This window comes from Populus alba, chromosome 2 (genome assembly GCF_005239225.2).
Source record: "Populus alba chromosome 2, ASM523922v2, whole genome shotgun sequence".
NCBI lineage: Eukaryota > Viridiplantae > Streptophyta > Magnoliopsida > Malpighiales > Salicaceae > Populus > Populus alba.
This window is the reverse complement of record NC_133285.1, coordinates 6,780,132-6,807,106: the sequence shown is the minus strand read 5'-3', so window position 1 is coordinate 6,807,106 and position 26,975 is coordinate 6,780,132. Positions and strand designations below refer to the sequence as shown.

General features: G+C 32.4%; 2 protein-coding genes across 4 annotated transcripts; both read right to left on the bottom strand.

Annotated features, from left to right (window-relative positions):
* Positions 1 to 1,192: 1,192 nt before the first annotated feature.
* LOC118042156 (uncharacterized) lies at positions 1,193 to 9,703 on the bottom strand. 2 transcript variants are annotated; one of them, XM_073407519.1, is made up of 7 exons: positions 9,555 to 9,703; positions 8,757 to 9,442; positions 7,500 to 7,612; positions 7,234 to 7,422; positions 6,815 to 6,886; positions 6,532 to 6,723; positions 1,193 to 1,446 (listed from the first exon to the last, which is right to left on the bottom strand). In XM_073407519.1, exons 2-7 carry the CDS (start codon positions 8,797 to 8,799, stop codon positions 1,372 to 1,374), a joined length of 684 nt encoding a protein of 227 aa, XP_073263620.1. In that variant the 5' UTR covers positions 8,800 to 9,442; positions 9,555 to 9,703; the 3' UTR covers positions 1,193 to 1,371. The 2 variants fall into 2 exon arrangements, with proteins under 2 accessions (XP_073263620.1, XP_034905641.1); XM_035049750.2 differs by lacking the exon at positions 9,555 to 9,703 and adding an exon at positions 4,415 to 4,464 and having other exon boundaries at positions 8,757 to 9,161.
* Positions 9,704 to 15,685: 5,982 nt separating this feature from the next.
* On the bottom strand, positions 15,686 to 25,449 carry LOC118042155 (uncharacterized). 2 transcript variants are annotated; one of them, XM_035049748.2, is made up of 7 exons: positions 24,905 to 25,333; positions 23,828 to 23,940; positions 23,489 to 23,716; positions 22,987 to 23,154; positions 22,461 to 22,895; positions 18,660 to 18,709; positions 15,686 to 15,907 (listed from the first exon to the last, which is right to left on the bottom strand). In XM_035049748.2, the coding sequence occupies exons 1-6, from the start codon at positions 24,945 to 24,947 to the stop codon at positions 18,695 to 18,697; spliced, it is 1,002 nt and encodes a 333-aa protein (XP_034905639.1). In that variant the 5' UTR covers positions 24,948 to 25,333; the 3' UTR covers positions 15,686 to 15,907; positions 18,660 to 18,694. The 2 variants fall into 2 exon arrangements, with proteins under 2 accessions (XP_034905639.1, XP_073263537.1); XM_073407436.1 differs by lacking the exon at positions 18,660 to 18,709 and having other exon boundaries at positions 24,905 to 25,449.
* Positions 25,450 to 26,975: the final 1,526 nt, after the last annotated feature.

The following is a 26,975-nucleotide window of genomic DNA, read 5'->3' as shown; positions in this document are numbered from 1 at the left end:
ATGGATCAGTCATATAAATGTCATAGTCTACCAACACAAATCAAAGCAAATTGCCAAATATATATTTCAAATCCAAAAAGCAGCATGTCCCATGGGAAAAAAGTGAACTCGATTCCAAGAGAGTGGCCATCTCATGACGAAAGAATCAAGTAGCAGGATAAATTTTGCCTTTTGTGGACAAGAAAGTGCTCCTCTCTCTTCATCTGTTTCAATTGCCGCCTCATCCACCAGATAAATAATATCGTAACATTCTAAGAAGATTTTCTAGCACTGACTGGCGCTCAATAAAATATATAAATATGTTGAAGTTCAACCATTTTAGAGACAACCACAGAGACGCAAGAAGAACAACGCAAAATAAAATGGTGTGTATCTGATCTTCAAGAGCGAGGAAGCGCAGTGACACCTAGGTCTCAGAAACCTACAGTGACAGAGACAAGTCCGTGTCAAAGGAGGTGAGGTTTTGGTTGTCAAATATATTGGGAAATGACTTTAAGGAGGACGAGAGGCAGCTCATTGTGGTTTCGAAGCTATAAATGGTAGAGGATCAGAGGATGTAGACAATTGGAAAAATTTAGCTCCTCGAGATGCCACTATTGAGGTTATAACCATGGATGGTGAACTAGTTACTGCGTATCTTAGAATGGCGACTCCACAGGAAAGGAAGGGGAAAAACCAGAGGGGCAGAGGAGACGAGAGAACACATACAGCAGGGAACCCGGAAAAAGACAGACGAGAAGTATAAAAACAAAAGAGAGAAAAACAGAAACACCAAGAACGAGAGACGAAAACGAAAACTGGCAGAAAGAAAAACATAAAGAGGGAAGAACAGAGAGAGTAAGATAAAGCAAAAAAAAAGAAGAAACCAGAAATCAGAGAAGAAGGGAAGGAAAAACAGATGCAGAGGGGAAGAAAAGCAACATTGGTTAACCAGTTCTCCATCACCATCATCTTCATCTTCAAGCAAAAGCTCCAGGAACGTTCTTCTTTCTCTTGCCCCGTTCTGCAGTTCTAATTCTCAACACAATGCGAAGGTCGCACGCTGCGTGGCTGCTGCCCAGCCGGGTCAGTTGGGTTCAGACCAGTTGTACGGGCTGAGCTGGACCCAGTCCAGAAAACAGAAGAACAGAAAAAAAACTGGGACCGGGCCAAGCCCCAGGCACATCCGGGTCAATCCCCTTATAGACAAAAATTTTCATGTTGTCAACAACATTATCATCGAGAGTATTATAATGATATGTGAGACAATTAATTTTAGGTCCAAAAGCTTCAGTTTAAGCACACATAAAAGTATCGGAGATCTTCCAGTATCAACATTGAGAAATTAGCACAAACAAGAAATATTACGGAACACCGTAAACGATAATAAATCTAATTATAATTCAAGAACTGATCACCATAATCCGAGCCTGGTGAGGCTCCTGCAAGCGCCTGCCCCTCGTTCTCCTATAGACAATTTCAGATTATTAGAGCTTAGATAGAAAAACATGTTTGAATGTTAAACTTGTTTTGTGAAAAACCAAGTATCATCAAGTTAATTAGTAGCATCGTGAAGTTAGTGTAGACTCAACTATAATAAATCAGTGAAGAATAGTATTCATGTTTTATTGAGATTAGTATATATGAGACAACACTGATTGTCTCACTTAAATTCTATATAAAAGCTAGTGTCTAGTTTTTTTACAAGTGCGCGTGAGCACTGCTAATAAAAATAAAATAAAGATTTTGAAAGTCTCTATACTGTGTAAGTGTGAGTGATCAGTGCAAGAGATTCATTGATCTTGCAATTTCTGTGCTGTTTCTGCTTCCAACAGAACTGTTATCAGAGTTTGAGTGCAGCAATGGCCACCAAAAACAACAGTACTCAAATGCAATTACAAATTCCTGGCCTCACAAAACAAAACTATGATTTATGATGCATATAATACAGGGCTCTTTTGAAGTCTTAGGAATTATGGGTTTTAGTGGAAGAAGGATATTGAACCAGAGTTAACAAGAGAAGAGGTAGCCTTGAGTATGCAGAAAAACAGGTTCTAAGTGAATCTAGAAAGAAAGATAATAAATCCATATTCACAATTTATTAAGCCCTTGATGAAGCAACACTTGAAATGATGGCTTCCACAAAAACTTCTGAGGAGATGCGGACAATTTTGAACAAGACTTACAGTGGCGTTGTAAAAGCAAAGAGGTTGCGACGATGAGGAGATCTTGAGAAACTAAACAAAGAGCATAATAAGACAATTTCATATTACTTTACAAGAGTAATTTCTTTGGTACATCAAACGAGAAGAAATGGAGAAAACATTGATGATGTTTGTGTAATGGAGAAGATTTTAAGATCTTTGGACTCAAAACTTGATCATGTTGTGGCAAAAATAAAGAAAATCAAAAGATCTGGAGGAACTAATAATGAAAGAACTTACAGGATCTCTGCAAGCCTATGAGCAGAAAATTGAAAAAAAAAAAAAAAGAACGGAAAGATCATCATCATCAGAACAAGCTTTACAAAGAAAGTTGAATATGAAAAGTAATGCGGAGTCCAATTAGGGATCATTTCAAAGAGGCAAATCTCTTCATAGAAGAAGAAAATGAGGAAGATCATTTAGGAGTCAAGAAACTTATGGAGCAAGGAATCAAAATTTTTCTTCCACGGGAAATGCAGAAATAGAGGAAGAAGTCATGGTGGATATTTAAACTGGAGGAATAATGTTATATATAGATATTTAATGCTTTAATTGCAAGGAGTATGGTTAATGTGCATCATATTGCTCTTAAAACAAGTCTAAAGACAAAATAATTAATTTTGCTGAAAGGATCATGACTCCGAAGAACCAACCTTGCTGCTGGCATGTGAAAAAATTGATTATAGTAATTTCAGCACCTCATATCTAGACGCAAAAGCTTCTAATCATATGTAAGAAATGAAAAAAAATGTTCTTTGAATTCCATAAGGAATACACTAGTAACATAATTTTAAGTGATTTTTCTTAGAGACATGTTAAAGGTAGATGTATAGTTCTTATTAAACTAAAAAATGGTAAGAAAAAATTTATTTTAGAAGTCTATTATGCATCATATATGAAGAATACTATTTTGAGTTTGGGATAATTTCTTAAGAAGGGAGTTGTAGCACAAATGAAAGACAAAAACCTCAACATATTTGATGAATCAAGAATGATGATTGCTTCTTTGAAAATATCAAAGAATATAATGTTCCCACTAAATCTGAACATCTTACAATTAAAGTGTTTTAAGAAAAAAAATCAATGATGTTTCAACTCTTTAGCACTTAAAATCATGAAGCCTTGATGATGCTAAAATAGAACAAGAATATTACTAGAATGCTAAAGTTAGATCACATATACAATTTGTGTGAAACATGTGTCATAGGAAAGCAGCATAAAAAGCTTTTTCTAAAAAGAAGTCTAAGAGCATTTAAACCCCTTGATCTAGTTCACTTAAATGTACGTTCCTATCAAATCTACTTTAATTGATGGCAACATGTATTTTCTTATTTTTATAGATGATTACAGTGACAAAACATGGGTGTATGTAATAATAATAATAAAAAATAATGAATAGATTTAAAGAGTTCAAAAATTGAATAGAAAAGTAAAATGAAAGTAAGTTGAAATGTTTAAGAAAAGATAGGGGCGTGGAGTGCACATCATATAAGCTTCATGAGTATTATAAAGAAAATGACATAATACATCATTTAACTATGCCTTAAACACCTCAACATGATAAGGTGTCAAAATGAAGAATACAATCATTTTTAATATGGTTAGATGTATGTTAGAATAGAGAAAGTGTCGTCAAGAATTTTGAAAAGATGCAATAATTTGTGTGTTTACTTGTTGAACAGTTTCCTATAAAGAAAAAACTTTAAAAGATCATATTAGAAGAAGCATAGAGTCTAAAGAAATCAAAAGTTGATCATACAAGGATTCTTGATAATGTAGCTTATGCTAGAGTTCAAGAAGATAAAAGAACCAAACTTGAAGATAAAAGTCAAAAGCATATGCTGCTAGGGTATTGTCATAGTTCATGTGGCCATAAATTGTATAATACAATCACTAAAAATGTTGTAATGTCAAGAGATATGCAGTTTGAGGAAGAACATGTGTGAGATTAGAATATTGAAGACCAACCACAACAATTGACTTTGCCGTTTGGGATTGAGGTGTAACCTGCTTTTCGAAAAAATTCAAACTTTTTTTTTTTTTTTTTGCTAAAATTGAGTTCGGTTTATACTTTCTGGATCGTTTTGATGTGCTGATATCAAAAATGATTTTTAAAAAATAAAAAAACATTATTGGCATGCTTTTCGGCACGAAAAGCTATTTGAAAAGCAACAGCTACCACACTCCCAAACACACAAGAACATAAGAATTTCAAGTTATACCATCTTTACCTTTTATGGCTGATGGTCCAATTGGATCCGCAAGTTCAATTCCAAAAATCCTACATGAGATATATGATGCCATATAAAGAATTAATCTTGATAATACTAACATGATTTTTTTTATAGGTGATGATCCTATTACATTTTAAAAAGCTTCTCATAAAGGTAAACATAATAAGACAATGAATAAGGAGCTGAGTGTTATTAACAAATAATAATTCATGGAAGCTAACATCACTTCCTAAAAGACATCAAACAATAAGAGTCAAATAGATCTTTAAAACAAAAAAAAATACAAAGGAAGAAATGGAGACTACAAAATCAGATTGGTGGTAAAAATATACAAATAGTAGTATGAATTTGATTATGAAGATGTTTTTACTGTATTTGCAAGAATAGAAACTATGATATTGATTTTTTTTATTTTTGAAACACAAAAAAATAAATTAGATTATGTTTTTAAAGGCAATCTTGAAGATAAAATCCATGAAGAGTAACCATCTAAATTTGTTGTTGAAGAAAAAAAAACAAAAGATGACAAGTTTAAACTCTCACTATTATTGTTATCAAAATCATCATTGTGTTTTTTGAGGCATTTCTGTTCTATTTAGAGTATTTACTCTTTATTTATTGTTATATCCAATTAGAAAACATGAAAGTTTGACTTGGAATTTGATTCGTAATGTATTATTATTTCCCGTGATGTTTTTATGGTTGCAAACACATGATAAACTCATCTTAATTATTGATCAATTAAGATCATTTTTTGATGATGATCATTTTAATAAGAATATGAGGCTATAATGGCAATAAAAGTGGTGCTAATGTATGTCAAACTCATGAAAATAAAAATTATTATATGTTTGAAGGGGTGTGTTAAGGAAACAATCAAGATAAATAAAAGTGGTGTGATGTTTACTTATTTATATATGAATGATTTAATTTTTGCAGATGATGATTCCATCATGATTGAAGAGTTTAAATAGCGTATGTTTAAGTAGTTTGAATTGGCAGGCTTAGATCTTATGGCGGAATTGAAGTGAAACAATGTAATAGTGGAGTATGCTGTAAAAATCCTTAAGAAATTTTCCATGGAAGATTGTCAACATGTAGATACACAAGTTGAATATGGAATCAAGCTAACAAAAGAAGGAGAAAGAGCACCGGTAAACCCAATAAATTATAAAAGCATTTGAAGACATATTTAACATGTATTATACTTGATATTTTATTTGAATTTGGTTTGGTCATCAAGTACACAAAACATCCAAGGAATTCACATTTGAAGACATCTAAAAAGATTCTTTGTTCTGTCAAAGGATCCTTAAGTTATGGTTTATTCTATTAATCATCACAAGATTTCAAGACCCTAGTTATTGTGAAAGTTATTGGGCTCGAAATCTAGAAGATAGGAATAGCACAACTGATGTGTTCTATTTAAGAGAAGCCATTTTTACTTAGTCTTCCAAGAAAGCAATATCAATATATGAAGCAGAGTACAATATTACAACTTCTGGTGAATGTCATGCAATGTGGATGAGAGAACTACAAGAAGAATTATAACAGGGGCAAAAGGAAGCAACAAGAATTTATGTTGATAACAAGCCCGAAATTGCATCAACAAAAAATCTAGTACATGTTAGAACAAGTGAATAAGAGAGCATGTGAAAAAAAAAAAAATAGAGCTAGTGCATGTTAGAACAAGTGAATAAGTAGCAGTACATGCAAACGAGTTTTGTTATTTGCAAAAGAAGCTTGGTGTTATGAGGCTTGATAAAACAAGTTTGAAGGGAAAAATGTTGGACATTAAACTTGTTCTGTGAAAAAGCAAGAGGAGATTTTGAAAGGATAAAATGTTACGATGCTTGATAGAACAGGTTTAAAAGGGAAAAATGTACCATGAAGTTAGCATTTATATTTTATTGAGATTAGTAGGAGACAATACTAAATATCTCACTTAAATTCTATATAAAAGCTAGTCTATGTGAGTGTGTGCGAGAACTAATAAAAGTCTCTCTACTGTGCGTGAGGGTGAAAGAGATTCGTTGATTTTGCAGTTACTGTACAAAAATAGCTATATAGTTAATGCGATCCTTTCTAGTAAAACAAGAGGGGGGGGGGGTTACCAAGTCTAGGCCGTACTCTTTCCTGACTTCATCCATCTCCTGAGCATGGCGTGCTTCTGTGTTAGCCATCTCCTGAGCATGGTGTGCTATTATGGCTGCCATCTCCTGAGCATGGCGTGCTTCTGTGGCAACTTTCTCCTGTGCGTGATGTGTTTCAGAGGCAATGTAAAGCTCCATGAGACTGTTGAAGGCCTTAAACCAAATCAAAATAACACATTGAGTAATAAATTAGCGCACAAAATTAGAAAAAGGAAGCACGTAAAGAAAATGAATAGATAGATACCAGCTGGTTAGGAGCCCCTTCTAGCATCTCTGTGCTGGAAGACGTGCTTCCCCTTGTACCTGCAGAGTGTTTCTGCAACAAAATTCGTGTATGGGATATTATTACGTTGATTGTGATTTATAATATTGATAGAAGTAAAAGGGATAAGATTCTATAAAAGTGAAGGTATGGTGTGAAAATAAAGAACAAGAATTTATCTAACTGGCTCTTTTGGAGGAGAAGTAACAGAGAAGTAAATTGCCAAAAGTTATAACCTTTAATACACCATAACCTGTTCACCAAATCAACAATAGTGTACGTGTGTGTATCAAAATCTTTCCTTTTGATGAGAATATAGAAGACATATGTAGTGTTTTAATTTTCTGATGGCAAAAAAAGAAAAAAAGAAAAAAAAAGAGGTACGAGAAAGGAAAATGCACCTCTTTGATAAATGGCTCGCAAAGCTTGTCAATTTGAGCAGTTTGTTTGTTTACAACTTCTCCAACGCTGTGAACAACTTTTGCAAGTTCCTCCTGAATGCCTTTTTTGTAGGCATCTGCCTGCCCTTGGTAGTAGGCACACTCATTTCTGAGAGCTTCCACCTCTTCGTCTTGGTCTTTAGACTTTTGCTGCACCACAGTGTATATATGTACAGAAATAAAGAGGATAGATGAGTTAACTAAGATACTATCTACACACTACGTACCTTATTTCTAGCATAAGAATTCCTCTGGCATTCTTGTTTCCTTTTTCTCTGAGCTTCAGTTAATTTCGTAGAACATGCAGGTTTATGATCTTTCTCGCCTGTGTTCGGAGCACCTATAGTTTTCAGGGAAACGTGTGAAAGTGTTTGCATGAGCTACTTCAGAAAGAGTGCGTTATGTGAGTATGTACACAGTGATGATACCATTTTTTTTATAAAAAAAAAGCTAGCTGTCCGTTAAATGGACAGAAAATTTGCCCGTCATGCCGGACCGGCAAGCTTTCAGTTTCTAAGATAGGACCTAGTTCACTAGGCTGTCCGCTATGTTCTTAGGCTCGATCCAAAGGAATTCAGCCCTGAAACACATTACAATGCAATATTATGAACTCTAAAAGGCTAGAACGGCACCGCACATCATCCACCGTTGTTACACCTGATTCTCCATCGGCGGCGCCTGACCTCCTACGATTACGAACACATAAATTGATAAAGTGGCACCTACATTGCTTGCCTACCTGTTTCATCAATAGTTACCTTCAATCATAAGAACAACACCCACCCTATCTTGTGCGGCCCTGCATTCAACAACTCCTTTTATGGGTTATATGCATGAAAAGATAATTTTTCTCCTCCACTCTTAAATAGGAAACCATGTGGTCATAGGGGCAGGAGTGTAAAAACCCCGAGTTGTCCACACAAAAGATGGCAGAAGAGGTCGCACAAGATTACACAACAACATGACATACTCTTCCCCTGCTGGGCCTCCTCCACACACTCTTCCTCTCCTACATAGATTATTCACCTCGTGTTCTTGTACAGTTGAAGTATCATAATGGTTAACTCCAATCAATCTATTAATCTCAGTGACCAAATCTATTTTGAATATAATGGTCTCAAAAGCTTTCTAGGAGCCTGTGAATATTTTGATTATTAATTCCCCAATATCCATGATCTACATGCCACGCCAATCTGAAAAGGAAACTTGGCTCTTCCATTAGATATCTGCTAGATGTTGGATGCTTCTAATATTAGAATTAATTAGTTAATGACTTCTAGTGAGGGAAAGAAAAACGATGAGCTTGAAACCGAAGTTATAAATTCTCAGTGTTAGTTTCTTCTGATATGATTATTTATGGTTAATTCAGATATTCTTATGATAGATAATTAGATTGGGATTAGAAATGATAAACATGGAGAGGAATATGTGCCTTTTTAGTCGGAAAAAAACATACTGATCATAGATTAAGGGGTAAGACATACCTCCAAGCCCTTCGGAAGCGTCCTTCTCTGAATCGGCCGCCATGTGAAAGAACAGAAGCCGAGTAGAAAGGACTGTAGTACTGATTGGTATACCTTTCTTTATTTGATCGAATGAGAGAGACGTGTATATATATACCTTCACTTTATGGAATTAGCGACGGGGAGACGGCATCGCGTGAATTCGAACGAAAAATCACGACATGGTCTCTCCCCGTTTTCATTTTCAGCTCGAGGGGGGTAATTTAGAGATTTGGACACTTGAAAACGTAAAGGATTTTTTGAAGTGCGGTTGGGTTGTTTTTAATGTATTTTTTATTTGAAAATAATTAAAATAATATATATTTTTAAAAAAGTTATTTTTGATAGGTATTAAAATGCTTTAAAAATATATATTAATTTAAATTTTTTTTTTTAAATTTAAACACAAAAATAAATACATTTATAATAACAAAATTGTTCACTTTATTTAGAAAATAAATTTGCCTATAAATAATTTTTTAGATTTAAATTAAGAAAGTTAAACGAAGAAAACAAGCTTTCTCAACTTTATCTGTAAGATTTTAAAACACGATTATTATAATTGAGCTGCTATACCTGGCTGCAACTCCTCCAGCATCGGCGGAAACATTCATTTCCTACAGCAAACTCGACCGCCATTCTCTGATCTGCTGCACTTTTTTTCTTGCCTTCCACATTTAAGAACAAGAAACCAAGGGAACCAGAGTTTAAATCCAAGAAAGGCCGGAGAGAAACAAGCACTGATACACAACACAAAACTGCAATATTTTGTACACTCACAGATCTTCGAGTCTTTCATGCCTAATGTGCAGGCTCGGCAATCAGATATGAATCAGGACTCGAAGATTAATGGAGAATTTACATATCTGTGGCTTCGAGGTAGCGTTCATTTATCAACGAGGGACGAAGGCTCGGGACAGAAGATTTAGAGGACAACGCTGGAGAAAAATAGATTAAATTCCAAATTGTGTGGCTCCAGGGAGTATTGTAACATGTGATGGGGCCCATTATACACGTTCACGTTGAAAATTACTATTTGTTTGATAACGCCTTTTTGTTTTGGTGGGAAATTCTCTATCAACTTGAAAAAAAAAAAAAAAAAAATAACGAAACTCAAAAGTACAAAGACTTCGAAATGGGATTTTGATAGCAATTATTGATTACTTTATCAGTATTTTAAGTGAAATGTCATTGCAAGTTCATGTTTAGCAGCGTTTGCATATTTAACTTTAAAAGTAATTATATCACTCTTATTAATACTTGGTTCTTTAGGACATTAGATCCGAAGACATTTGTTCTTCTTAAATGGCATTAGAATTCAATGACAGTTAAAAAAATGTTTTTACATTAAATGTTGGTGTGTGTGTGTGTGTGTGTCACAATTATCACTATAAAGGTCACTGCCTACCTAAGCACAACTTCATTCCCTTTCTTTACCATTGTCTCGTTGATTGCTCCGTTTTCTACCTTAAAAAAAGCTGTGTCATCTGATGATTCCTAAGAAGTAATTAAGTCAAAAAAGATGCACTACTGGTAAGCACGTCTTACCGCAATGAAGTACGGCAGCTAGGGGCGGAAATAAGGGGCGGCAAGCAAGATCCAGCCCCCTACAAGATATATATTTTTTATTACTAGGTAATTAAATATAATTAAATAAGAGGAAGAGTTACTATTGTAAAAAAATGAGCCTTTCTTTGAGTTTATTCTTGATGTACGATGAAAAGAAATTATTTTACTAGGTAATTGAGTTTATTCTTGAGAATTCCCAGTTTATTCTTGAGTTTATTTTGTGAAATAAAAAAAAAATCATCAATTTAATCTAATATAAATCATGCAATGATAAAAAAACAAATTATAAACAAAATTTTTCTATAAAAATATTAAAACAAAGCCATCAATTAATTTATCTTTCATAAAACAAAATAAGGTAATTTAAATTTTAAATCTATTTTTGTTTTGTTTTGAGATGTTTGTTAATAATTTGATGAGATTTTTTTTTTTATAATTCTACCATTTTTGCTCTTTTTTCTCTCTCAGATATGCTAATTCTACCAATTGTTTTTTGAATTATTGTTATAGTGATTTTTTTTTCTAATTAATTAGATATATTTTATTGGTTTGTTTTGATTATGATTGAATTTTTTTTATGTTGTTTTTAGAAGAGCCACTAAAATTATCAATTTTTTTCTTACGATATATGTTTTGATTTTAGGTTGAACCATGAACAAAATAAGAAAAATTGATATGATAATCGATTATTTCTATTTTATAAAAGAACGACGAGTACACTTAAAATAAATATGTAAGAATCATTCTTTATTATTTTTTTTATTTCAAAGTTTATCAAACATAAATAATGCTTCGCTTTAACTAATGTTTCTTATATACTTTGTATGCTTATATTTAATAGGTATAATGACCAACAACATTAAAGTGATGAATGCATTATGAAGATGAAATTAACTTCATTGCTTTGACTCAATTTGATATTGCTCCAAACATTTTATCTTATACAAAGATCATTATATGTGTTTGTAGTAAATTATTTAAATAAAACTAAATTATGCAGGTTTTGATTTATAATTCATGTACAATAAATTAAAATAAATATTATATTTTATTATATTAATTTTGGCCCTCCCTAACAAATAATTATAGCTACGTCCCTGATGGCAACAGCCTTCCACTGTCATCAGTTATGACAAAATACCTTTTGGTGCTTATGCATGACCTGCATAAATGGTTCTGTGCCAAAATCTAGCAAGAAAAAAAATGAGTTTTGAGCATCTGTGTATCACTTATGCCATGTTTTTACATGGAAAATACTTACTTCATTTTTTATTAGTGAAGGGACCAACTGGTTATAGAAGATTAAGAGAATCCAAACTCAACGAAATTTATTATGTTGAATAGAACATCGCTTCCAAATTCAAACCCTTTTTTTTGTCCATATTACAGAGGAAATGAAGTTGGAACCTTGATGACTGATGTAAGAAGAAATGACCAAGCTATTACACTTAGCCAATGAAGCCAAAATTTATCTAACTAATACAAATTGGAAAGCTATTACAAGTGCTAGTTTCCATGACAGCAGGCCACTTTATTTTCATCACTAGTTCGAGATAAAAGTGCAATTAAATCATTTGACATAAAACCTTAACTTACATTATGCTTCATGCATTCAGACTCCAAGTTATGTCCCCAACACCTGAATTCATCATTCGTTTTCGACTCTGTAGATGAAAGCATCTCACTAAATATGTAATAATATCAATTTCTGTATCTCATTTGTGAGTGGTGATGAACTTATTCCTTTGACTCTGTATCTCTAAAGTAGTGATTTGATATATATCCTTAGAGTGACGAGTTGTTTGCATTTTTATATTTTCGGTTTGAAACCTTAGAGTGGTGGGCAAAAAACACCTTCTTTTGTGTGAGTAACCTTTGTTATTGGATTTTCATACCATCCCAATATCAATTTTGACGTTTCGTTCCAGGATTGTGTATGTGTGTGTAACCTAAAATATTAATTCAATGTATATGATTTCAATTCAAATATAAAGATAAATTAACTTTAAATTATACAATACACTACTAGAAATTGAAAAGAACAAAAACAATGAAATTACCAATGGAAAATATTTCATTGTTGTTTACCGATGAAAATTGCAATGAAAATTTTTTATCAGTAATTTCGAATAGAAATGTTGATGGAATAAGAAATTAAAAAATTTCACTAGCATTTCTAACATGTCATATTGTTGATGAAATTAATAAAGAAATTTTTGCTGAAAATTTTAAAAAGAATTAAAACCCGATAGTTCTCTATTCCTCTCATTTCTTTTTTTTTTTTCTTCTTCAATTCAAGTTTCACTCCTTTTTTTAATCATAATTTAATGTTATTTTTTTCAAATTGTTAATCAAGGGTATGTCAATACCAATCTGCTTGGTATTATTAGCTTTTAGTCCATTGGATGGCTAATCAAGTTTCAAGTACATGTTGATGTCCATAGATTCGCATTGACATCATTATTCTTCCTCGTATTTCAGGAACAACTAATCAAGTTTATTTCCATGGATTTCTTTCATGTTCATATTGATAGTAATGAATCTCATTGGTATCATTAGTCACCCACGCCAGGAAAGACTAATCAAGTCCAAGTAAATGTCGATACCAACAATCTACATTGGTATCATTAATCTTTCATATCGAGAATGACTAATTAGATTCAAGTAAATGTCAATACAAATGATCCTTATTGGTATCATTAACCTCCTATACCAAGAACAACTAATCAGGTTCAAGAAAATACTGATATCAATGGTAATCATTGATATTATTAGTCTATTATACCAGGAATGACTGATTAGATTCTCAATTTTTTTCCCCCTTTCTTTATCCACCAAAATGTTTATTTCTTAATATCACTTTAGAAAGATGTAAGGAAAATAAATTAGCAATTCTACTAGTGCATAATTAACTTGGATAGGTGTTAGACATCTACCTTCCACACATGATGTTCTAGTTCCTGCTTTGAAATATGGTTTATTTATAGTAGTATTCCCGATCAACACAAAATAATTTCAATATCATTATTTCTCATAATCTTTAAACCCATACTTAATTTCAAAGTAATACTTTTTAATTATTTGCTCTATGTGTGTATGTATATATCTCCAAATTTTATTCTTTCCTTGTAATTCAATATTAAGTCGACACAATTAAATTAAAAAACATATCCCTATGATAATTACATACACCATTTGCATAAATTATCCTCCCCTCTTTTTATGGCCAATTTGGTTGAACCATGCATGAAGCAAAACCATGAGTTTCCTTCAATTTCTACACCACTAAATCATTTCATTTAAACTCACTTACACAAGCTTAACACAACCTTATTCAAGATTAAATCAATTTTGTTATTCTTTTTCCAATTGTATAAAATTGGAAAAAGAATAACAAAATAGCTATTAGAACAACCTATGATATAATTTTTATATGCCAATGAAGGAAATTACTCCTCTTCCTTATGATGTCTATTTGGCCGAACTTGTGTACAAAATAAAAGGCAAGATTTTTCTTCACTTTATCTCAAATTGACACTTGACACATTGTTTAATTACTCTAAGAAAACTTGTTTCTAGCATCACACCACCCATTTAAATAATTAAATTCCCTAACCCAATCTTTCATAATACATAACAAACACACAATCAATTCTAATCCATGTTAAAACTTTAAATTAAGTTTGGATCAGGTTTCTCACCTCTAAAACACAAAAACTTAGGAAGAAAATGGAAAGAAAAGCAACTTTCCCCTTCTCCTCTCTCTCTCCATCTCCTTTCAAAATTGCCCCTCTCAAGCTACAATTACCCTAGAATTTCTTCAATTTCATAGCTTAGATCTTCTTCTAGCCCTTTTTTATCCTTTAATTCAAGTGTTTATATGAGATTTTTAAAGAAATTATACAATTACCCGAGAATTTTTTCAATTTCCTAGCTTATATATTCCAACCCTTTTTTATCCTTTAATTCAATTGTTTAAGTGAGGTATTTGAAGAGATTTTTAAGAAAATTTAAAAAACCTTCTTCCTTCTTTTTTTTCCTCATTGACTGGCCACACTTTTTCTTAACGAAACCAAGTGTGTATTTATACTAGTCAATTCGCCACAAATCATTATAACGCCACTCCTTTTAATTTTAGTGTTTTTTGTTTAACTGATTTTTCAGTCTCGTCAAATTTCTAAAATAAATCGTGTCTAGAAGTTTTTTTAAAATATTATTGTATTCACTTACTCTTTATTTATTTTTTTGAAAATTCAATTGAAATCGGTTGTTTATTATTAAAATATTTAAATATATTTGAAACATGATTTCATCACATTTATAATTTTTAAAGCTTTCAATCATACTAAATATGGACATATTTTTTTAATATTTTTTTTAAACATGCTTTAACAATTATATTTAAAAAAAATGTTTCCGGTTAAGAATGTTAAAAATATTATGTTGACTAAGATAAATAAAAAATAAATTAATAGAAAATTTTACTTTTATATAAAAAATCAAAATAATTGTATTTTAAAATTCAATAATAATTATACAAAATTTTCTAAGAACTAAAAACTTATGTTATATTTAAAAACATTTGTTTATCCGCATCGTGGACATACCAAGTATATTAACTATGTCAATAAAATGATTTTTGCTCTTATTTTCTTGTCTGCTCAAAGCACGGTGTTCAGCCCCGGTTTGGTAACATGTTTGAAACATTATTTTTTAATCATGGATGGTGAACTAGTTACTGCATATCTTAGAATGGCGACTCCACAGGAAAGGAAGGGGAAAAACCAGAGGGGACAGAGGAGACGAGAGAGCACATACAGCAGGGAACCCAGAAAAAGACAGACGAGAAGAACAAAAACAAAAGAGAGAAAAACAGAAACACCAAGAACGAGAGACGAAAACGAAAACTGGCAGAAAGAAAAACATAAAGAGGGAAGAACAGAGAGAGTAAGATAAAGCAAAAAAAAAAAAGAAACCAGAAATCAGAGAAGAAGGGAAGGAAAAACAGATGCAGAGGGGAAGAAAAGCAACATTGGTTAACCAGTTCTCCATCACCATCATCTTCATCTTCAAGCAAAAGCTCCAGGAACGCTCTTCTTTCTCTTGCCCCGTTCTGCAGTTCTAATTCTCAACACAATGCGAAGGTCGCACGCTGCGTGGCTGCTGCCCAGCCGGGTCAGTTGGGTTCAGACCAGTTGTACGGGCTGAGCTGGACCCAGTCGAGAAAACAGAAAAACAGAAAAACAGAAAAAAAACTGAGACCGGGCCGAGCCCCAGGCACATTCGGGTCAATCCCCTTATAGACAAAACTTTTCATGTTGTCAACAACATTATCATCGAGAGTATTATAATGGTATGCGAGACAATTAATTTTAGGTCCAAAAGCTTCAGTTTAAGCACACATAAAAGTATCGGAGATCTTCCAGTATCAACATTGAGAAATTAGCACAAACAAGAAATATTACGGAACACCGTAAACGATAATAAATCTAATTATAATTCAAGAACTGATCAACATAATCCGAGCCTGGTGAGGCTCCTGCAAGCGCCTGCCCCTCGTTCTCCTATAGACAATTTCAGATTATTAGAGCTTAGATAGAAAAACATGTTTGAATGTAGAACTTGTTTTGTGAAAAACCAAGTATCATCAAGTTAATTAGTAGCACCGTGAAGTAGTGTAGACTCAACTATAATAATTCAGTCAAGAATAGTATTCATGTTTTATTGAGATTAGTATGAGACAATACTGATTGTCTCACTTAAATTCTATATAAAAGCTAGTGTCTAGTTTTTTTACAAGTGCGCGTGAGCACTGCTAATATATAAAAATAAAATAAAGATTTTGAAAGTCTCTATACTGTGTAAGTGTGAGTGATCAGTGCAAGAGATTCATTGATCTTGCAATTTCTGTGCTGTTTCTGCTTCCAACAGAACTGGTATCAGAGTTTGAGTGTAGCAATGGCCTCCAAAAACAATAGTACTCAAATGCAATTACAAATTCCTGGCCTCACAAAACAAAACTATGATTTATGATGCATACAATACAGGGCTCTTTTGAAGTCTTAGGAATTATGGGTTTTAGTGGAAGAAGGATATTGAACCAGAGTTAACAAGAGAAGAGGTAGCCTTGAGTATGCAGAAAAACAGGTTCTAAGTGAATCTAGAAAGAAAGATAATAAATCCATATTCACAATTTATTAAGCCCTTGATGAAGCAACACTTGAAATGATGGCATCCGCAAAAACTTCTAAGGAGATGCATGGACAATTTTGAACAAGACTTATAGTGGCGTTGTAAAAGCAAAGAGGTTACGACTATGAGGAGATTTTGAGAAACTAAACAAAGAGAATAATAAGACAATTTCATATTCCTTTACAAGAGTATTTGGTACATCAAACGAGAAGAAATGGAGAAAACATTGATGATGTTTGTGTAATGGAGAAGATTTTAAGATCTTTGGACTCAAAACTTGATCATGTTGTGGCAAAAATAAAAAAATCAAAAGATCTGGAGGAACTAATAAAGAAAGAACTTACGGGATCTCTGCAAGCCTATGAGCAGAAAATTGAAAAAAAAAAAAAGAACAGAAAGATCATCATCATCAGAACAAGCTTTACAAAGAAAGTTGAATATGAAAAGTAATGCGGAGTCCAATTAGGGATCATTTCAAAGAGGCAAATCTCTTCATAGAGGAAGAAAATGAGGAAGATCATTTAGGAGTCAAGAAACTTATGGAGCAAGGAATCAAAATTTTTCTTCCACGGGAAATGCAGAAATAGAGGAAGAAGTCATGGTGGATATTTAAATCGGAGGAATAATGTTAGATATAGATATTCAATGCTTTAATTGCAAGGAGTATGGTTAATGTGCATCATATTGCTCTTAAAACAAGTCTAAAGATAAAAGAATTAATTTTGCTGAAAGGATCATGACTCCGAAGAACCAACCTTGCTGCTGGCATGTGAAAAAATTGATTATAGTAATTTCAGCACCTAATATCTAGACGCAAAAGCTTCTAATCATATGTAAGAAATGAAAAAAATGTTCTTTGAACTCCATAAGGAATACACTAGTAGCATAATTTTAAGTGATTTTTGTTAGAGACATGTTAAAGGTAGATGTATAGTTCTTATTGAACTAAAAAATGGTAAGAAAAAAATTTATTTTAGAAGTCTATTATGCATCATACATGAAGAATAATATTTTGAGTTTGAGATAATTTCTTAAGAAGGGAGTTGTAGCACAAATGAAAGACAAAAACCTCAACATATTTGATGAATCAGGAATGATGATTGCTTCTATGAAAATATCAAAGAATATAATGTTCCCACTAAATCTAAACATCTTACAATTAAAGTGTTTTAAGAAAAAAAATCAATGATGTTTCAACTCTTTAGCACTTAAATCATGAAGCCTTGTTGATGCTAAAAGAGAACAAGATGATTACTAGAATGCTAAAGTTAGATCACATTTACAGATTTTGTGAAACATGTGTCATAGGAAAGCAGCATAAAAAGCTTTTTCTAAAAAGAAGTCTAAGAGCATCTAAACCCCTTGATTCGGTTCACTTAAATGTATGCTCCTATCAAATCTACTTTAATCGATGGCAACATGTATTTTTTTATTTTTATAGATGATTACAGTGACAAAACATGGGTGTATGTAATAAATAAAAAAGAAAAAAAAATTAATGAATAGATTTAAAGAGTTCAACAATTTAATAGAAAAGTAAAATGAAAGTAAGTTGAAATGTTTAAGAATAGATAGGGACGTGGAGTACACATCATATAAGTTCATGAGTATTATAAAGAAAATGACATAATACATCATTTAACTATGCCTTAAACACCTTAACATGATAAGGTGTCTAAAATGAAGAATACAATCATTTTTAATATGGTTAGATGTATGTTAGAAGAGAAAAGGTGTTGCCAAGAATTTTGAAAAGATGCAATAATTTGTGTTTACTTGTTGAACAAGTTTCCTATAAAAAAAAACTTTAAAAGATCATGTTAGAAGAAGCATAGAGTCTAAAGAAATCAAAAGTTGATCATACGAGGATTCTTGATAATGTAGCTTATGCTAGAATTCAAGATGAGAAAAGAATCAAACTTGAAGATAAAAGTCAAAAGCATATGTTGCTAGGTATTGTCATAGTTCATGTGGCCATAGATTGTATAATACAATCACTAAAAATGTTTTTATGTCAAGAGATATGCAGTTTGAGGAAGAACATGTGTGAGATTAGAACATTGAAGACCAACCACAACAATTGACTTTAGGAGAGAAACAAGAACGTAAGAATTCCGTCTTCACCTTTTCCGGTTGATAGTCCAATTGGATCCGCAAGTTCAATTCCAAAAAGCCTACATATGCCATATAAAGAATTAATCTTGATAATACTAACATGATTTTTTTTATATAGGTGATGATCCTATTACATTTTAAGAAGCTTTTCATGAAGGTAAACATAATAAGACAATAAATAAGGAGCTAAGTGTTATTAACAAAAAATAATTTTGAGTCCAATTAGGGATCATTTCAAATAGGCGAATCTCTTCATAGAAGAAGAAAATGAGGAAGATCATTTAGGAGTCAAGAAACTTATGGAGCAAGAAATTAAAATTTTTCTTCCACGGGAAATGTAGAAATAGAGAAAGAAGTCATGGTGGATATTTAAACCGGAGGAATAATGTTAGATATAGATATTCAATGCTTTAATTGCAAAGAGTATGGTTAATGTGCATCATATTGCTCTTAAAACAAGTCTAAAGATAAAAGAATTAATTTTGCTAAAAGGATCATGACTCCGAAAAACCAACCTTGCTGCTGGTATGTGAAAAAATTGATTATAGTAATTTCAGCACCTAATATCTAGACGCAAAAGCTTCTAATCATATGTAAGAAATGAAAAAAATGTTCTTTGAACTCCATAAGGAATACACTAGTAGCATAATTTTAAGTGATTTTTGTTAGAGACATGTTAAAGGTAGATATATAGTTCTTATTAAACTAAAAGATGGTAAGAAAAAAAATTTATTTTAGAAGTCTATTATGCATCATACATGAAGAATAATATTTTGAGTTTGGGATAATTTCTTAAGAAGGGAGTTGTAGCACAAATGAAAGACAAAAACCTCAACATATTTGATGAATCAAGAATGATGATTGCTTCTATGAAAATATCAAAGAATATAATGTTCCCACTAAATCTAAACATCTTACAATTAAAGTGTTTTAAGAAAAAAAATCAATGATGTTTAAACTCTTTAGCCCTTAAATCATGAAGCCTTGATGATGCTAAAAAAGAACAAGATGATTACTAGAATGCTAAAGTTAGATCACACATACAGATTATGTGAAACATGTGTCATAGGAAAGCTTTTACTAAAGAGGAGTCTAAGAGCATCTCAACCCCTTGATTTGGTTCACTTAAATGTATACATGTTCCTATCAAATCTACTTTAATTGACGACAACACGTATTTTTTTACTTTTATAAATGATTATAGTGACAGAACATGAGTGTATGTATTAAAAGAAAAGAAAAAAATTAATGATTAGATTTAAAGAGTTCAAAAATTAATAGAAAAGTAAAATAAAAGCAAGTTGAAATGTTTAAGAATAGTTAGGGGTGTGGAGTACACATCATATAAGCTTGATGGGTTATTGGAAAGAAAATAACATAGTACATCATTTAACTATGCCTTAGACACCTCAACATGATAAGGTGTCTAAAATGAAGAATACAATCATTATTAATATGGTTATTAGATGTATGTTAAAAGAGAGAAAGTGTCGTAAATAATTTTGGAAAGATGCAATAATTTGTGTGTTTACTTGTTGAACAAGTTTCCTATATAAAAAAAAAGCTTTTAAAGATCACATTAGAAGAAGCATAAGAAATCAAAAGTTGATCATACGAGGATTCTTGATAATGTAGCTTATGCTAGAATTCAAGAAAAGAAGAGAACCAAATTGAAGATAAAAGTCAAAAGCATATTTTGCTATGGTATGGTGATAATTTATGTGGCTACAAATTGTATAATACAATCACTAAAAATGTTGTAATGTCAAGAGATATGCAGTTTGAGGAAGACCAAGTGTGAGACTAGAATATTGAAGACTAAACACAATTGACTATATATAAAAAATAGTACATAGAAGTTAACATCACTTTTTAAAGGACATAAAATAGCAAGAGTCAAATGGATCTTTAAAACCGAAAAAAATACAAAAGAAAAAATGGAGAGAAATAAATATATATTTTGTCAAGTCAAATGCATATTTTGGCATGGTTTTTTTTTTTTCAGCACAAAAAATAAAGATTATGCTAGATGAATGTCAAGTCTACCTTTCTTAACGACAATCTTGAAGAGAAAGTCTATAAAGAGTAACCACCTAAATTTTTTTATGAGGAAAAAGAACAAAAGGTGACGAGTTTAAACTCTCAATGATATGGTTATGAAAACCATCATTGTGCTTTTTGTGGTATTTTTTTTATTTGGAGTATTTAATTACTCCTTATTTATTGTTATATCCAATTAGAACACATGAAAGTTTGACTTGGGATTTGATTCAAGAAGCATGATTATTTCCCGTGATGTTTTTATAGTTGCAAGCATGCGATACACTCAATCTAATTATTGATCAATTAAAATCATTTATTGATGGTGATCACTTTAATAAGAATATAAAGCTACAATAGCAATAAAAATAGTGTTAATATATGTTAAATTCATGAAAATAAAAATTATTATGTGTTTAAGCGGCGTGTGAAGGAAACAATTAAGATAAATATTCTTAATTATTTTCTAATATATAAAAGGAACAAATCAACACAATTAGAAAATTATTTATGTCATCTAATCAAATGAGATATGATTAAGCATTTTGTATAATTTGCTTTATTTTATTTTTTTATATGTCTTGTTGTATGACTATATATACTCTAAATGAGTTGAATGTAAAACATATAATCAAATTATCGAATAATATTTCTTTCTTTTGTTCTAATTTTTTTTGTGTTAATTGTTTTGAGTTTTTTAATTCCTTGATTTTTTTTATCAATTAGGAAATAATCAAGATGAAAAAACTCTTTATGGACTTAAACAAGCAATAAGATCATGAAATTCCAAATTAAATTGATAGCTATCTTATACAAAATGGTTTTGTCAAATACTCACATGAGCATGCTTATATGTGAAGAAAAACTCACAAGGCAGTGTGATGTTTACTTGTTTATATGTGATTACTTAATTTTTACAGGTGATGATTTCATCATGATTGAAGAGTTTAAGTGGCCTATACTACTTACTTTACTACTTATATCTTATAGCGCACTTCTTGGGAATTGAAATGAAACAATGTAATAGCATTTTTAATTCACAAGCTAAGTATATTGTGAAAATCTTCAAGAAATTTTCCATGGAAGATTGTCAACTTGTAGATACATCAGTTGAATATAGAATCAAGCTAACAAAAGAATGAGAAAGAGCACTGGTAAACCCAATAAATTATAAAAGCATTTAACATGTCCTACTCTTGATATTATATTTGGAGTTGGTTTGGTCAACAAGGATACAGAACATCCAAGGAATTCATTTTTGAAGACAGCTAAAAAGATTCTTTGTTTTGTCAAAGGATCCTCAAGTTATGGTTTATTCTATTCATCATCACAAGATTTCAAGATCACTAGTTATCATGAAAGTTATTGAGCTGGAAATCTAGAAGACAGAAAGAGCACAGCTGATTTTCTGCTCTATTTTGTTATGATGCTTGATAAAACAAGTTTAAAAGGGAAAAATGTTCAACATTATACGTGTTTTGTGAAAGAGCAAGTACCAGTACCATGAAGTTAGGATATATATTTTATTGAGATTATTTAGTAAGAGACAATACTAAATATCTCACTTAAATTCTATATAAAAGTTAGTCTATGCAAGTGTGTGTGAGAACTAATAATAAAAAAAAAAAAACAGATTTTGAAAGTCTCTCTACTGTGCGTGAGTGAAAGAGATTCATTGATTATGCAGTTACTGTACAAAAATATATAGCTATATAGTTAATGCGATACTTTTAAGTAAAAGAAGAAGAGGGGGGGGGGGGGGGTTACCACCTGTTGGCCGTACTCTGTCCTGACTGCAGCCATCTCCAGAGGATGAGCATGGCGTGCTTCTGTGGCAGCCATCTCCAGATGATGAGCATGGCGTGCTTCTGTGGCAGCCATCTCCAGATGATGAGAATGGCGTGCTTCTGTGGCAGCCATCTCCAGAGGATGAGCATGGCGTGCTTCTGTGGCAGCCATCTCCAGATGATGAGAATGGCGTGCTTCTGTGGCAGCCATCTCCAGATGATGAGCATGGCGTGCTTCTGTGGCAGCCATCTCCAGAGGATGAGCATGGCGTGCTTCTGTGGCAGCCATCTCCAGATGATGAGAATGACGTGCTTCTGTGGCAGCCATCTCCTTTGCGTGGCGTTCAATTAAGGCAGCTTTCTCCTGCGCGTGACGTACTTCAGAGGCAATGTAGAGCTCCTTGAGCTGGTTGTAGGCCTTAAACCGAATCAAAATAACACATTGAGTAATAAATTAGCGCACAAAATTAGAAAGAGGAAGCAAGTAAAGAAAATGAATACATACATACCAGCTGGTTGCACTCATCAGGGAGTGATTGACATGGTTTAAATGAGCCTGACATTACCGGGCCATTCCACCTCATGGCCGATGCCATTGGGTTAGGAACCTCTTCTAGCACCTCTGTGTTGGAGGACGTGCTTCCCCAACACTCCCTTCTACCTGCAGAGTGTTTCAGCTGCCACAAAATTTGTGTATGGGATATTATTACGTTGATTGTGATTTATAATGTTGATAGAAGTAAAAGGGATAAGATTCAATAAAAGTGAAGGTATGGTGTGAAAATAAAGAATAACAGTTTATCTAACTGGCTCTTTTGGAGGAGAAGTAATAAAGAAGTAAATTGCCAAAAGTTATAACCTTTAGTACATAATAACCTGTTCACCAAATCAACAATAGTGTACGTGTGTGTATCGAAATCTTTCCTTTTGATGAGAATATAGAAGACATATGTAGTGTTTTTCTGAAGACAAAAAAAAAAAAAAAAAGTGGTACGAGGAAGGAAAATGCACCCCTTTGATTAGCTCGTAAAGCTCGAACATTTGAGCAGTTTGTTTTTCAATGCTGTTTCCAGCTTTTTCAAGTTCCTCCGGAATGGATTCCAACTCCTGTGCTTGTTTCAAACTAGTTCGATCTCTAGCTTCCTTCGTTTGTTTTTCAAGCAGATCTACCTGTCCTTTGAGGTAGGCACACGTTTCTTTGAGAGTTTCCGCCTCTTTCACGTTGCTTTCAATCCTTTGCTGCGCACCACGGTGCATGTATAGAAATAATAAAAAGGATAAATGAGTTAACTAGGAGAAAAAGAACACAAATTAAAGAGTGAAGGTAGATACTATCTGCACACTACGCACCTTCTTTCTAGCATTAGATTCCCTCTGGCATTCTTGTTTCCTTATTCTCTCAGCTTTAGTTAATTTCCTAGAACTTCCAGGTTCATGATCTTCCTCGCCTGTGTTCTGAGCACCTATAGTTTTCAAGGAAACGTGTACAAGTGTTTGCATGAGCTACTTAAGAAAAAGTGCGTTATGTGTGTATATACACAGTGATGATACTGTTTTTTTTATATATATATAAAAAGCAGGCTGTCCGTTGAATGGACAAAAAAAATGTTCGCCATGCCCAATTTGTAGTCCGGACTAGCAAGCTTTCTGTTTTTAGTTATTTGGAGATGCTAATCCAAAGATTACAGAACAACAATATGACATACTCTTCCCCTGCTCTACACACTCTTCCTCTCCTACATGTACTCTTTCTACATCTTTTGTTCTCATGGATTATTCACCTCGTGTTCTTTTACAATTGAGGTGTCATAATGGTAACTCCAATCAATCTATTAATCTCAGTGACCAAATCTACTTTGAAGTTTTTCCTACTTCATATATAATGGTCTTAAAAGCTTCTGTGAGCCTGTGAATATTTTGATTATTAATTCCCCAATATCCATGATCTATATATATGCCACACCAATCTGTAAAGGAAACGTGGCTCTTCCAGCGGCATTTATAAAAGGAAAAAAGTCAAGCGCAATCCACTGTATTTTCCAATAACTTGTATATATGGTTCCCATAAGAAAAATAGTGGCAAATAGTTCTGTAATAATTAATTAATCACCTCGTACCAATGAATTAAATGCTCAAATAATTCATAATACAATAAAATCTGCGCGCGCGCGCTAGATGTTGGATGCTTCTAATATTAGAATTAATTAGTTAATGACTTCTAGTGAGGGAAAAAAAACGATGAGCTTGAAACCGAAGTTATAAATTCTCAGTGTTAGTTTCTTCTGATATGATTATTTATGGTTAATTCAGATATTCTTATGATAGATAATTAGATTGGGATTAGAAATGATAAACATGTACAGAAATATGTGCCTTTTTAGTCGGAACTAAAAACATACTGATCATAGATTAAGGGGTAATACATACCTCCAAGCCCTTCGGAAGCATCCTTCTCTGAATCGGCTGCCATGTGAGAGAAAGCTGAGTAGAAAGGACTTGTTGGAGAGATGTGTATATAATACCTTCACTTAATGGAATTAGCAACGGGAAGACGTTTTCGCGTGAATTCGAGCGAAATATCACGACATGATCCCTCCCACTTTTCATTTCAACTCAAGGGGTAATTTGGAGATTTGAACACTTGAACATGTAATTGTAAACGGTGTTTCTAGAGTAGGGTATGGTTGCTTTTTATATAAAGTGTTTTTTATTTGAAAATTTATTAAAATAATATATATTTTTTTATTTTTTAAAATTATTTTTGACATTAACGTATTAAAATAATTAAAAAATATTAAAAAAATAATTTAAAGAAAAAAAGAAAAAAATATTTTTTTTTAAAATATTTTTAAAATATAAGAACAAAAAGATTTATAATAAAAGAATTGTTAAATTTAGGTTTTCATCGGACGATGATTGGGTCCCATGTGTTTTTTGTGTGGTCCTAATCTCCAAATTGGAGACAAATTTCCAGTAATATTTTCTTTTCCTTAGTCGTGCAAAGATCACCTAGACAAAGAATTAAGTTTTACTTGATTTATAAATTAATCTAAAAAACTCTGTCATCGAAAAAAAAAAATCATTATAAAGTTGAAATTTTAATTTCAAGGCAACCTGGAAATAAACTCTTACACTTTTAAAAGGCAACATAAGTAAGTATTATTCAATAACAGGCTAGCAGCATTCACACTAACATGACTATGTGATCCAACCAATTAAAAATCTTCTTATGACCCCGTTGACCTAGTTTATTCTAGCATTAATTATTGACGAAGACTTGGAGGAAATAAAATTACTATAGTGCATATAATTGTATGTGTAACTTATTTATCTAATAAATTTAGTAAATTTAAATTAAGAAAGTTGAACGAATAAAACAAGCTGTCTCAACTGTATCTGTAAAGATTTTAACACACGATTATTATACCTAATAATAAATTTATTAGATATTATTATACCTAATAATATCTAATAAATTTATCTAATAAGCAAGCTGCTATACCTAGTTGCAAATCCTCCTGCATCGGCGGTTCCTACAGCTGACTCCAGCGCCATTCTCTGATCTGCTGCACTTTTCTTCTTGCCTTCTACATTTAAGAACAAGAAACCAAGGGAACCAGAGTTTAAATCCAAGAAAGGCCGGAGAGAAACAAGTACTGATACACAACACAAAGCTGCAATATTTTGTAAACTCACAGATCTTCGAGTCTTTTCATGCATAATGTGCAGGCTCAGCAATCAGATGTGAAACAGGACTTGAAGGTTAATGGAGAATTTACATATCTGTGGCTCCGAGGTATCGTTCATTTATCAATGAGTGACGAAGACTAAAAGACTCAGGACAGAAAATTGAGAGGACAACGCCGGGAGAAAATTAAATTAAATTAAATTCCAAATTGTGTGGCTCCAGGGAGTATTGTATATGTGATGGGGCCCATTATACACGTTCATGTTGGAAATTATTATTTGTTTGATAACGCCTTTTTGTTTTGGTGGGAAATTCTCTATCAACTTTTTTCTTATAAAAAAAACAAATAACGAAACTCAAAATTACAAATTCTACGAAATGGGATTTTGATAGCAGCAGTTATGGACTGCTTTGTCAGAGTATTTTAAGTGAAATGTCATTGCAAGTTCATGTTTAGCGGCATTTGCATATTTAACTTTAAAAGTAATTATATCACTCTTATTAATACTTAAGATAGAACTTTAGGACATTAGATCCGAAGACATTTGTTAATCTTAAATAACATTAGAATTCAATGACAGTTAAAAAATGTTTTTACATTAAATGCTGGTAGATATATCTATCACAATTATCACTATAAAATTATTCTTCGTGTCCAAGATATTTGGACTTGAATATAAATTTAGTGTATGGACACTGGTGGTGTGGTAGGTGGTGATGCATGGGTAGGAGGCGCTCTCCACCCCCAGTCCAAGTATTGAGGCTTCCTTGTGCAGTGCATTCTATCAGTACAGCCAAAAGTTGGCGAAT